General features: G+C 38.2%; 1 protein-coding gene across 1 annotated transcript in view; it reads right to left on the bottom strand.

Moving 5' to 3' along the window:
• Cntnap3c (contactin associated protein like 3C) overlaps window positions 1-14,663 on the bottom strand; it is a 98,563-nt gene that overhangs the window by 81,079 nt on the left and 2,821 nt on the right. The window contains exon 2 of the mRNA XM_029468231.1: window positions 2,097-2,207. Coding sequence (XP_029324091.1) covers window positions 2,097-2,207 — 111 coding nt within the window. The remainder of the gene's footprint in view (window positions 1-2,096; window positions 2,208-14,663) is intronic.

The following is a 14,663-nucleotide window of genomic DNA, read 5'->3' on the forward strand; positions in this document are numbered from 1 at the left end:
ATGTCCAGCTGTCTGAATTTGGCTGCAGGTGCAGCAGAGCCTCTCCCATCTGTTCTGGGGTTTGAGCTGCTGTTAAGTAGCCAGGGTTCCAGGGCAGGGGATCCTAAAGCCCAGAACCCAGAGCAATGAGGAATGCAATAGGAAACCGGAAGCAATCCCTTGACACCTAAATCCTTCGGTGCCTAATTCTAAGGACTTCTGAATTTATAAAGCCCCCCTTAATACATTTTTAAGTAACTTCAAATTCTTAATAAATGTATACATTCTTTAAAAAGGAAAAAAAAAGTAAAGTTACTTAAAAGGTGTAGATGTTGGTCCTTTAAAATGTGTCAATGAAAATTTGTTCATTAGTCACTGTCCTCATTCTTCACCCTGGAGTTTAAGTAACAGCCACAGATGCTATCATGGTACCTTCCATGACCTGGGGACAGATTATGAGGCTGTATAACTCATATTCTGAAGGCTATATGTTTTTAGTCTGGTATTTTATACTCCACTGGAGAACTACTTTCATGTCTGTGACACAAGGTCATTTATTTATTGGTTTTCAAATTTATGATCCGAATACTTGTTCAGTGGTTCTTCTGAAGATCATTGTAAATCTAATAATGGTTAATTAAAACTCTAGTGATAATCTACAACCTCCAGTACATCACTTCCAAATTGAACATCCTTTTTTGAATATCACAAGATAAGTTAACATAATAGAGGGAACAATATCAAAACTAATTAAAAATGACAACAGTGAACTGTCATCAACTCGGTTGATAGCGAACTAAAGTAATAAAAATAATAAAGAAGGCCTATTCTTTCATTTACATGAAAGTAAATTTTATTAAGATTGATATCAAGCTTTAGTGTTGTATAAGCTGCAAGAATTTGAACAAGAATAAGAATATAAACATTCCCTGTGATAGAGAATCCTCACAGCCTTGGGCTGAACTTTAATACAAAATTTGATTTGACATCAGGAAGCTCTATGGCTACAGGGAGCTCTAGGGATTTACTCAAATAATCTTCATACTAACTTTTGCCAGGATTGTGCATTGTCAGTGCCAAAGTTCACTTTTTATACAACGTGTTATCTTTTTATTATTGTAACACAATAATGAGACAATTGACTTAAGAAGAGAAAAAACTTACATTACCTCACAGTTTAGAAATCTCAGTCTATTGTTGTTTGACCCAATTAGACTTTTGGTCATGGCAAAACAGTAAATCATTATGAGACCATCATGCGGGGAAATCTCTCCTCTTATAGTAGCCAGGAAATAGTGAGAGACATTTAAGCAATGCTTTCATTATTTAACATTTTTTCTGTGAGGCCCTACTACTTAAAGAGTCCATATTTATGCAATGGTGCCATAGGTTGGTAATAAGCTTTTAATAATGGGGTCCGTAGAGGACACTTATCCAGACCACAGCATAGAGCAAATTAACATCCGATTTCCTACAAAAAGAATATGTAAAAGAAAACATGCTCCTTGTGAGATGGACTGACAAATATAACTACAAGATCTACCATGGAGTATGAATAAAATATTATTTGCTTATTCTTTTTTGGTGTATGCAGAAAAGAATCAATCCATGAAGAGAAACTAAGAATTGTAGTTAAAATATAATTTTTAAAAATGTTCTTATTCCAACTTTCTTGTTCAAATAAAATTAATTAAATAATCTGGAGGCAAAACACACAAGAAATATATAACTATATCTATCTATCAACCGTTCTATCTATCTATCTATCTATCTATCTATCTATCTATATTAGGAAAAAAGAAAAAAAAGCAAAGTTAAGACAAGCAAAAGAACTAGTGATGCTGAAACCTTCAGTAAATCCTTAAATGTTGAAAGATTAAAATGTTCAAATGCTTGCACACAGAAGGGAGGTTGTTTGAAGGGAGGATCAGCCAGACCAGGGACCCCAGGGATCAATTTCTCATGCCAAGTTCAGCTTCGAACTTTCTAGTGTGAATAAATGTGCTTATTTGGAATTTTGTTTCCTCCTACAAAGTGTCAATTAATTATGATTATTTTATTAAACAAAAATAAAAAAGATTCACCATGGATCAATATGAAGCAGAAATCACACTCACCATCTCTTCTATTTAGTCTTGCAAAGCCAGGGCCATGACTGCTGGACAGCTGTGAGGAGCTGCTGAAGGATAACTGAGGCAAAGAAGAAGCCAACGGAGCATCACAATTGTCTGCCAGGGGAAAGCACAAAGGTATATTAACACAGAGGCCACAGCTTAGGAACATCATAGCTTAAAAGATAGTATGTACTCTGGGGAGATGGCTCAATCAGTAAATGGCTTGCTGAACAAGTATGAGAAAGACCCAAGTTCAGATCCTAAGCATCCATGTAAAAACCAGATGTGTCAAGAAATGCCTGTAATCCCAGAACTCAGGAAACAGAAACAGAATTGTCCCTGTGGATTGATGGTAAAATAGTACTGATCAATATGTGGGCTCCAAGTTTAGTGAGAAAAAAAAAAAGGTGTTACAGTTGCCAACAAATACCTGCACACACATGAACACAGTGAATATTATTTAACTAGATGTCTCAAGTTTCTATCATTTTGACTTCCCTGCAGAAAAAAAAAAAAAAAAAAAACCTGTAACCTGGAATTGGGAGCTAAAACAGACCTTTAATCCTTTAAGTTGCTCCCCCACCAGGGTATTTTATCTCAGCAACAGATATGAAACTAGTACACCTAAGTTGAGAACATGAGCTAAGGAAAATGGACATAAAATCCAGGGCAAAATCTTAGACATATAATTTGCCTAAGTGAATGTAATTATATAAAGAATATTAAAGTATAATATTTTTTTAAAACAAAATTCTTTAATCCTTTTTTACAATCCAGTCTTCATCCCCCTCCTGGTCTGTCCCCCACCACCATTCCCCATCCCATACCTCCTCCCCCACCCCAACCCCTGTCTCCAAGATGATGTTCCCACCCCACCCCCGACTCCACCAGACCTCGAACTCCCTGGGGCCTCAAGTTTCTTGAGGATTAGGTGCATCTTCTCTCACTAAGGCCAAACCGGGAAGTCTTGTGCTGTATATGTGTCAGGGACCTCATATCAGCTGGTGTATGCTGCCTGGTTGGTGGCTCAGTGTCTGAGAGATCTCAGGGTGTCAAGGTTAATTGAGACTGCTTGTCTTCCTATGGAGCCACCCTCCTCCTCAGCTTCTTCCAGCCTTTCCTTAATTCAACCACAGGGGTCCCTGGCTTCTGTCCATTGGTTGGGTGCTAGTGTCTGCATCTGACTCTTTTAGCTGCTTGTTGGTCCTCTTGGAGGGCAACCATGCTAGGCTCCTATACTGTCATTGTTAAGTTGAATTAAGTTTTGCTTAAAATTATCACTCTACATATTTTAACTTTGACTTAAAGTTTTTTTCATACATAGTGAACTCTAACTGAACTTGCTATATTATTTGACCTGCTCATATAGTCAGTGAATTATAACAACTGAATCCCCCGGTCAAACAAAGGCTAAAGACTGCCAAAATATGGACATAATAGAAAAATACCAATAGTAGTCACTCAGGAAATTTTTGTATGTCATTTCTTGCTCTTGGATTATAAATATAGCTTAAAACTTTGTTCACTGGGGCATGAGGGTAATTCTAAACCATTTCCAATTACTGTTTAATTGAGAAAATGGTGTATGATTGTATGTACATATTCACATGCAATGGTTGTGTATGTGTGTGTGTGTGTGTGTGTGTGCATATAGAGGACTTAAGTTGATGGTGTGTGTGTGTGTGTGTTGCTAACAACTCCTCTCCCCTTTATTGAGGTAGGATCTCTCATTGAATATAGAACTTGTTGATTGGCTGATATTGCTCTAGAAATCCCCTACCTCTGGTTCTTGGGTGTTGACATTACTGGCTGCAACCATGCCCACCCAGATTTTTATGTGGGTTCTGGAATTCTGAACTCTGATCTTTATACTTGCTTAGCAAACACCTTGTCAACTAGCCTTTCTCCCAAGTCCCTGATTAATAAAATAGTTCATTGTTCAAATAAACTATAAATTCAAATGCCTAAAAGTTTACATATAGTGCAATTAAGACAATGACATGTCTTAACACGTGACAACAGAAAAAACTCACTACATTACAGTTTGATCCTGCATTTCTCAGATGAAATCCTTCCTTTAATCAGAGTGGCTTAATCACCATTTACTGAATGGAAGTGCCCAAACCAATTAACACTAGTCATCCAATGTCATTGAAACCTTGTGTTAGAGTGCTTCTTCCCATGTTATTTATTCGACAATACTTGTAAAGAGAATCTCTTATAAACATCACCTGTCAATAAAAAGCTTATGGCCAATGAGCTAAGGTGGGAAATAGGAGGTGGGGCATACAGGGAAAGAGAGAGTTCTGGGAAATAGGGATATGGGAGATTCACCTCAGAACACTGAGGGAATACACATAAGTAGACAAGAAGAAAACAGCCACTTAGCCAAACACAAGTTAGAATAAAAGGGTAACTGAATTATGAGCTAGTCAGAGAATGAGCCAAAGCTTATAGCTACACATTTATTAATAAATAAGAAGTCTCAGAGTTGCTATTTAAGGAACAAAGAGCCTTTGTGAAAAGGCTCAAGGTTACATTGTGTTACAATACCCCAGCTCACCCTGCTATTTATTCCTCAACACTTGTTACTCCAGGGCTCAAATCCAGCTTCCAGCTCTGTCCTGAAGCCATTAGGATGCCAACAGAAGCAAGAGTTAAAAGGTACATTAGGCTTAAAATGAAGTCAGGAACACTAAGGCAGAAAAATTAGAGGGCTTGCTGCTGAGTATGAAATAGCCAAGTGAACCAGAGAAAAGGAAGGACAGGGTTCTGAGAAAACAAAGCCAGTCTCAGCAGTCTCTCACTGGCTGCTGTGGAGCCCTTGGTTGGACCAAGGGGATCGATCTGATAAAAGAATGTGGATTCCCACTGGCTTAGCCCATGATGTACCCAAATAATTAAGCAATCTCAGTAGAAAGTGAAAGTCTTTTGTTCTTTCTACTTTTTCTACCATATATCATATAAAAAGACTCTAGTCATTTAGCTACATGACAACCCTCTCCTGAGACCCTTCCAAGAAGAATTAATTTCTCTTTACAGTAATCCTCCTTCTTTAAGCTTTCTCTCTGACTTAAGCCCTCTTTTAGCCTCACCCTGAATTGTCCATAAAATTAACTCTTCAGATTTCCAAAACAAAGGACCTGTAGGCACTGACTCAGTGAAAACTTTGATGATGGTAAATGTCAGGCACCATAGCCTCTAAGTTAAATCCTAGAGACAAGAAAGTATTTGTTATACATATGTAAGGACCCAAAATTCTTCCATGTATACATGCTAAAATGCTGAAGTATGTTTCAAACAAAATGAAAAACAGAAGAAACACCTCATTCACGGGGAGTCACATAAAGCAACAGGTAGGGAAGAACAGATGAAAAATGACATTTCCTGAAGGGGACTTGCTGTGGTAACTGGTAGCTCTGGGGTAAAGGAGAAAGATGATGGTGACTTATTGAGTGTCTGCTCCCTAGATCATAACAGGAAATCCCTTGAGATGCTCTGAGTATCTAAGACATGTGGGAAAGTGTTGATTGCCGAGGAAGGCTAAAGGGAGTACCAGGAGTTATAGTTTGTCTCCCTTTCATTTCAAGCAGTGTTTGAATTCGTGAAGCATTTGTATACTAACATATCATCTGCAAATAGTGATACTTTGACTTCTTCCTTTCCAATTTATCTCCTTGATCTCCTGCAGTCATCTTATTGCTCTAGCTAGAACTTCAAGTACTACATTAAATAGATATAAAGGGAATGGAGGACAGCCTTGTCCTGTTTTGGATTTTGGTGGAACTGGTTTGAGTTTCTCTTCATTTAATTTGATTTTGGCTATAGGCTTACTATAAATTGCCTTTATTTTGTTTAGATATGTCCCTGGTACCCCTGGTCTTTATAAAATTTTTGCGATGAAGGAGTATTAGATTTTGTTAAAGGCTTTTTCAGCTTGATAACCATGTGTTTATGTTTTTGTTTGTTTGTTTTTCTTTCAGTTTGTTTATATGATAGATTACATTGACTGGTTTTCTTTTTTCACATTTTAAAACATTTATTTTAAAAAGTATTTTTAATTTTTTTCCTCCTTAAACATTTTTACTATTTATTTTATTTATTTACATCCCAAATTTTGCCACCCTCCTGGTTCCTTCTCACAGAATTCTTCCTCCATCCCCCTCCCCTTCACCTCTGAGAGGGCACCCCTCTGTTATCTCCCCTCCATGGTGCATCAAGTCTTTACAGGACTAGGCACATCTTCTCCCACTGAAGCCAGACAATGCAGTCCTCTGCTACATATGTTGCCATCCCATTCAGTTCTTTAAATCCTTTCTCTAATTCTTACATAGGGGTCCCTGTCCTCAGGCCAATGCTTGGCTGTGAGTATCTGCCTCTGTCTTAGTCAGCTGCTGGTAGAGCCTGTCAGAGGACAGCCATGCTAGTTTTCTGTTATGCATGTCATTTTGAGTCTGGGCTACCTCACTCAGGATGATATTTTCTAATTCCATCCATTTACCTGCAAAATTCAGGATATCTTTGGTTTTAATAGCTGGATAGTCTTCCATTACATAAATGAACCACATTTTCTGTATCCATTCTTCAGCTGAGGGACATATGGGTTACTTATGAATAAGGCTGCTATGAACATAGTGGAACACCTGACCTTGTGGTATGGGGGAGCATCTTTTGGGTATATGCCCAAGAGTGGTATAGAAAGGTTTTCAGGTAGAAATATTTCCAATTTTCTGAGGAACTGCCAGATTGATTTCCAGAGTGGTTGTACCAGTTTGCAATTCCACCTGCTATGAAGGAGAGTTCCCCTTTCTCCACATCCTCACCAGTATGTGTTGTTGCTTGAGATTTTTCCAATTTGTATCCATTTGATCTCTTTCAATCGTCTTATTTCTCTAACTAAAACTTCAAGTATTATATTGAATAGATATGAAAAGGGTGCACAACCTTGTCTTGTCCTGATTTTAATGTCCCAGAGACCTAGGGTAGAACTAAACCTCTTCTCAAATTCAATGAAATGATTCCTAATAGTATATTAGGCTATACTCATTGATAGGTACCCAATCCAATTGTCTTCAGAGAGACTTCCTCCAGCAGCTGATGGGAGCAGATGCAGAAACCCACAGCCAAACAATAGGCAGTGCTAGGGGAATCCCATGGAAATGGTGAGGAAGGACTGTAGGAGCCAGAGGGGTTGAGGACACCAGGAGAATACAGCCCACAGAATCAACTAAATAGGGATCACAGGGTCTCACAGAGACTGAAGAAGTAATCTTGGAGCCTTCAGAGAGCTGCACTAGGTTCTTTGCATATATACTATGGTTGTTTAGTTTAGGGTTTGGGGGAGGACTCCTAACAGTGGAAGTGGGGGTATCTCTGACCTTTTATGCCTGTTCTTAGGACCCCTTTCCTCCTAATGAGTTGTCTTGTCCAGCCTTGATGTGAGGGTTTGTGCTTAGTCTTGTTGCATTTTTTAACACCATGTTTCGTTGATTATGACCGGGAGGCCTGTTCTTTTCTGAAGAGTTGCAGAGGAGCAGCAGATCTGAAGGAGAGGGCAGGAAAATGGAAACTGGAAGGAGTGGAGGGAGAGGAGGCTTCAGTAGGGATGTACTGTATGAAATTAATAAATAAATAAGAATTAAAATGAAGAAGCAAAAAATAATTGTTGAAACAAAGATGGGATGAGGCTATTGAATTCTTCTAGACATCCTGACATCTAAGAAACTTGAAGACCATGAAGGTATAAGCAAACATACTGATTTTTAACACATCAAGACCAAGAACTTTATTCTGTAAGAACAATTAAAACAGCTTAAACAAGTTAGAGACAACCACCAAATGACACCTCAGAATTTCTTGTGCCAAGAATAGAATCCCGAAAATAGAAAAATGTTTGAGATCTCAGAAGTATGTGTTCAAAATTCCAGGAAAATAGTATGTATAATCTTATGAAGACACGTCTTGTGTGCCTCGTTTGCAACTTTATTATTTCAAGGTATATAAGTCTAGAGGAGAAAATAGGACTTGAATATTCTAATTGGAAAAGGTAACATCTGGGCACACAATGGAAAATTCTCAATTAAATTGCCAAACTGGTGATTTTACTTATGAATACTGGTTATGTTCGTGGTATTGTGCTGCATTCTGGTCATATAATACCTCTAAGATATAGTACATTCTTGTGAATGTGACTTTTTTTTTTTAAATAAAAGTAACCCATGCCCAGTGCACCAAGAGGTCCATCAGGGATTTGTGGATATTTTTTCATTAGATAATTGATAACAATAAAAAAGCATGGTTGGGATAGGCATCACACTATTCTACAACATTCCAGGGGAAATGTATTATTGTCACTCCAGGAAACTGACAGAATATGCAAAGCTTCATTGGCACGCGTGCATGCACGCACGAGTGCACACACACACACACACACACACATCAATGTCTGACTGAGGGAAAACTGTTGTAGATTAGGATAAAAGGGAAGGGGAATCATTACTCAGAAAACAATAAAGAGATCAGCTATGAAGATTCTGATTTGCTTTTCTTAGGACTTTGAATTAAATATTGAAAAAGTCTATCCATGAAATGTATTGCAATATTGAATGAATATACACACTCTGCAAACAAAGACATTGACTATAAATAACACTGGGTAAGTCACCTTCTGAACCTTGGGTCATTGTCTTCTTGATTCACCTTTGATTTAGTGCTCAGCTACCCATCTCCTCACAAGTGCAAAATGGTGGCACTTTTTAGATTCCAACCCCCCACCCCCACATTCTCTTTTATTTGGCTCATCCCAGGATACCTGAAAATCTCTACTACCATCTCTATCCTCCTTTTTTTTTCCTAGCCCTCAATCCTCTTTTATAAGTCAAATTTCCAGAATAGACTACCTGCACATATGCCTAAAACAATCTAAGCCCTTATGCGGAAGCTCTAATTAGGACAACAGATTTTTCACAAGTGAATATGGCTGGCATTCTAAAGTAATTTATATTAGTAAACGCAAACATATAGATGCTACAGGGAGCAAAGAAGGAAAGCACATCTGCACAGTGTGCAATGTGCACAAGCTACACACATATACATACACACACCAACCTCCTACCTCACCCCACATACATACATATAACACACATACACACATTCGTGCGCACGCAAGCACACCATCTCCCCCACATACTACATATATATGGGCACACTGTCCCTCTCACATACCACACGACACATAAACACATCATACCCAAAACACGTATATATGCACACATACCACACTCCACATACACACACCACACCACACATATACATACACCACACACACACACACACACACACTACAGCACACATGAACTTGATAAACTCTAGTGTCTAATGAGATGAACTTTGTCATAGGATTTTATCTGCAAGGAATCTGGATGAAATGTATGGCAGTAGACCCAGCCCTGCTATTGAACAGGAGAGCTGCTTGCCTCTTCTCAAGATAGCATCAGCTGTAATACTTAAAACAACAAGTGTCTTTTACTACATAAATCATTTGCTAATATATAGGTAATAGCTCCTCACTATTTCCTACTTCAAGTTACAATTATAGTCACAAAACAGATCATTTCACAGATAAGTTCCTTATCAAGTGCTGTAAAAAGAAATCTTTGCTATCTTTTCCTAATTAGACGCTAAACACTTAGCTCGTCAGTTTCCTAAGAACCAGTAAAAGACTCCCGAGTCAAAGAAAAGGACCTTATTAAATCACAGCAAAGCAAACACCACGGGCATCAGTGTGTCTCCATGAATTCTCTTGCTTTGAAGTCCCAAGAGGGATAACAGATAGATATATATGCATGGACATCTGTACACACAGATATAGTGAGAAATCTGGAATTTTGGTTTATTTTCTGAAAAATACAGAAACATTATAAGAATATGTTTTCATTGCAATCCCAGGAGTGTGGATACGGGCTTGCTTTAGACTGTCCATAGCAGCCGACTGTGATTTGCTTTATACTCTATTAGAGAAGTGGTTTTGCCAGCAGGTAGTTTCTGCAACTATGTGATGTTTGGGATTTGGGGAAAATTTCAGAGGGTATATACACGCTAGAGCCCCAGTAGGCATGGTTGGTGGTTGGTATAAGTTAGATGAGTTGGTGGCGTCTTGTTAAAGTCGTCTTGAACAAAGAAGCTGCAGCAAGAAGAAATTAGATATTCTGTTAGCAAAAATCAAGCTTGCCCCAGGGAACTTGAGGCCCTTAATTCCCTAAATAGCAGTGAGTAGTCTAATGATAATGTCACCCCCATTTAGATTCCTGACTTTATTCAGAGATCCTTTTTCTCCTCCCCTCTATTCTTGCCCCCCCGCCCCCCCCCCACACACACACAGAGTATCTAAGGTCAGCTACACACAGTGGGTTGCAATGAAAGAAAGGAGCCCTGAGTGGAGGAAACTTTTTTCTTTTTTAAATCATCAGGAAACACCTCGTGCCCTTTGCTGTGTGTTCTGCAAACCACCTTGAAAAGATGGTGTCTCACTAAAAAACGTGTGAAAAAACATTTAGAGAGCCCTAGAGAATGGTTTGCCAATGCATGTAATCAGTCTTTTGTAACAAATTTTATTTGTTGTTTCCAGTGGAAACAAACAGTGCTGTTTATTCAGTGTAATTCATTATCACATTAAAATAAATTTTTAAGAGGCCAAGTTTTATTAATAAGTACCTTATGCTGATTTTTATGCATAAAACAGCTAATCATTATCACATGGTTGCTCATACTATCTGAAAATCTATGTGGTGCTTTTACAGTTTTACCATAATTTTAGATCATCTGGGCTCCTAAAATTGTTAACAGACAATGAGAACAGAAGGAAGTAAATTGGTTAGTTTTCTTAAAGCTAAACAACATCTTTTTCTGTTAGAAAATCTGAAACTTTTCCTAAGTTTTAACAGTGTTTGCAAATTTTAGGCTTTGTAATAAGCTGTGCTATAAAATTTCAGAGGCTCTAAGGCTTTCTTAATTAGCTGCAAACATTTTCCATGTGCAAAACAGTTCAAATTAGCACAAGAATCATACCCACACAGGAAAAGACAGTTTTGTAATAGTATATAAATGTTTATTTTCCATTATATATTGCATTCTATACCTATAATATTAAGAATATTGTGGGCTATCATATCATAGTTAGCAGATATATTAAATCATTTTAGAAACTATCTTACATTTTCTTTACTTTTCAAATAGAAAAGAAATTATTTTATACAATGATAGAGCAGATTTGGCAGAAACACAATGATATTATAATCTGATGTTTCCAAACACCACACCTCACTGGTACAAGGAGGCTAGAAATGATAAATTTAAAAGTGTTTTTGCCAGGCGTGATGGTGCATGCCTTTAATCCCAGCACTCGGGAGGCAGACAGAGGCAGGCGGATTTCTGAGTTCGAGGCCAGCCTGGTCTACAAAGTGAGTTCCAGGACAGCCAGGGCTACACAGAGAAACCCTGTCTCGAAAAAAAAAAAAAAAAAAAAAAGTGTTTTTAAGTCACCCAATATGGGCTCTGGGCACCAAACTCAGGTCCTTTATAAGAGCAGTACTCCCTCATAACCTCTGAGATATCTCTTCAGCACTAAATTTGTTGAATTTGATTATATTGAAGTAATTCTGCTGTATCATGATTCCTTTAAATTCAGTCTTGCATGTTTTTAAACAAAGAAGCACACAATTTCCAACAATCTCAACTCACACATAAGGCAGAAACACTTTTCTCATATACTCATTACTCCTGAACACTTCAGTGAACATCTACAACAAAGATATTCTATTGAACCACAATCAACCATCACCATCATGTTGGGTATAGTTCCAGTTTCACTAGCTCCTGACAACATCCATCCTTCACAGACTTAAACATCTCCAACCCCGCATCGTGCCCAGCATTTCTTTTCTAGTGTGTTCTTCACCTTCAGTCTAGAGCGCCTTTCCTCACTCTACCTCTGACAATTCAGTTCAAGGACCAGCACCAGGGCTACTGCCTCATGTCCCCATCATTGCCTCAGGTGGGAACATTCCCTAAGTGGGACTCTTGGAATGTGTAAAATGGAGAAAACGAACTGAATACCAGCATTAATCACTCTCTTCTGATTGTGATCACAATGGGACCATCTGCTCTGCTGCCTCCATTTCCTCTCTATGAGGATGTCTTAGTTAGCAATTTACTGCTGTGAGCAGATACCATGACCAAGACAACTCTTTTTTTCTTTTTTTAAAAATTTTATTAGATATTTTCTTTATTTACATTTCAAATGCTATCCCGAAAGTTCCCTATACCCTCCCCCCGCCCTTCTCCCCTACCCACTCACTCCCACTTCTTGGCCCTGGCATTCCCCTGGGGCATATAACGTTTACAAGACCTAGGGGCCTCTCTTCCCAATGATGACCGACTAGGCCATCTTCTGGTACATATGCAGCTAGAGACACAAGCTCTGGGGGTACTGATTAGTTCATACTGTTGTTCCACCTATAGGGTTGCAGACCCCTCCACCTCCTTTGGTACTTTCTTTAGCTCCTCCATTGGGGGCCCTGTGTTCCATCCTATAGATGACTGTGAGCATCCCACAACTCTTATAAGGGCAACATTTAATTGGGGCTGGTTTACAGGTTCAGAGGTTCAGTCCAGTATTGTCAAAGCAGGAACACGACATCATCCAAGCTGGCCTGGTGCAGGCAGAGCTGAGAGTTCTACATCTTCATCTAAAGACAGCTAGCAGAATTCTGATTTCTCGGTAGCTAGGACTAGGATATTAAAGCCCAAGCCCACAGTGACACACCTATTCCAACAAGGCCACACCTGTTCCAACAAAGCCATACTTTCAAATAGTGTCACTCCCTGGGCTCAGGATATACAAGTCATCACAGAGGGATTACACCCGTGAACTGGGAGACAAATTTATTTATTTTGTCCAGACATTTTACCAAGGCAGGAAAAAAAAAGCCTAAGACAAATACTATTAATATTAAATAGTTTAATATTAAAACTAAGTCTATTAATCATTAGCAAAATAATTTTAAGAATGATAGTATTAAAACATCAAAGTTTAAGCTTCCAGTAAAATAATTATTCTTATACTATAGTGGGCAATTTTCCTGACATGCATCCTCATAGCATATAAATAAATTTCTCTTTAAACAGGGCACTCTGTGGCTCATTTGTCCTTTTCCCAGACTGACATATGATCTTGAGAAACAAAACAATTTAGTTTAGCTAAGCAACGACTAAACCAACACACTCAAAAGTTACTCTGTCTCAAGCCACAAAACCATTCAAAAGACTTACAATGATTTCTATCACTCAACATCTCTGGCAGCGCACTCAACTATTTTGTTACATATTTTTAGGTTTGGCACCCAGAGCTGAATTCTTTTCCTTACTGTTTCTATTCTCTTTAGGTAATATATGTGCAATAAGTGACCTTTCATTGACTCCTAGGTATGAGGTGACTGGATAGGAAAGAGAACTCTAAGATTATGAGAATAATCAGACTCATTGATGGATACCAATTTTGATCAAACTAAGTTAAATGAGGCTACATTGTACTGCCACACTTCTCTTATGGTCACCATGATGTCCTGGTGTGAAGAGAGAAATGATAACAACAGCAAGGAGAGATGAAACCAGGATTTAGTTCCAATCCCTAGTAGCAAGTGAAGGAATGAAGGGTAGAGGCATCCACACATATAAAACACAAAATTCTAACTAAGGGCCTAATCTTACAAATTCTGTAAACAAATCTACTTTCTGAAAAAAAGCAGGTGACTCACAAAGTATTTTTCTCTTATCTCTAGGTATATTTCATCTTCAGAAAGATAGAGTGTGATGCAGAAAAATTCAGAATAGGCATTAAACAACAACAATAACAAAAAAGCAGATAAGAAAAGGACTACTCAGATTGAAGATAAGACCAGTAGTTCTCTTTAGGCCATATCTTAAATTTTCCTACTTAATTGTCAGTTCAACTTACATTCAAATAAAATATACAGAATCTCTAAAGTGATGTGTTTGCACACCCTTCCCATGATTCCACTTCATGTCATTAGCCATGGAACACCCTAGTAGATGGCTACGTTTGCTTCTGGAAAGACAGATGAAAACAGTGTGAACAAGTCATGATGTCTACACCGAAAAGAGGTTTTCAGATGCCTACATTGACTTTTTTTTTAACTGGTACTCAAGATGGTCTCACACATATATAATACTTTTGGGTATTATATAGTTTAATCTGGAAGAATTTTTCAGTCTCAAAGATAATTTAGAATAAATAAATGTGCATTGAATATGAGAATACTAAAAGCTGGTCAATTGAAAAAGAAAATCTCACATTTGCACTGAAATTTTCAGTGTTACCCAGTGCTGGCCTGGATCAGCCAAGTTCACCGGTAGAACAACAATATGAACTAACCAGTACCCCAGAGCTTGTGTCTCTAGCTGCATAGTAGCAGAAGATGGCCTAGTCGGCCATCATTGGGAAGAGAGGCCCCTTGATGTTGCAAACTTTATATGCCCCAGTACAGGGGAATG

The sequence above is a fragment of the Mus caroli genome, chromosome 13 (genome assembly GCF_900094665.2).
Source record: "Mus caroli chromosome 13, CAROLI_EIJ_v1.1, whole genome shotgun sequence".
Classification (NCBI taxonomy): domain Eukaryota; kingdom Metazoa; phylum Chordata; class Mammalia; order Rodentia; family Muridae; genus Mus; species Mus caroli.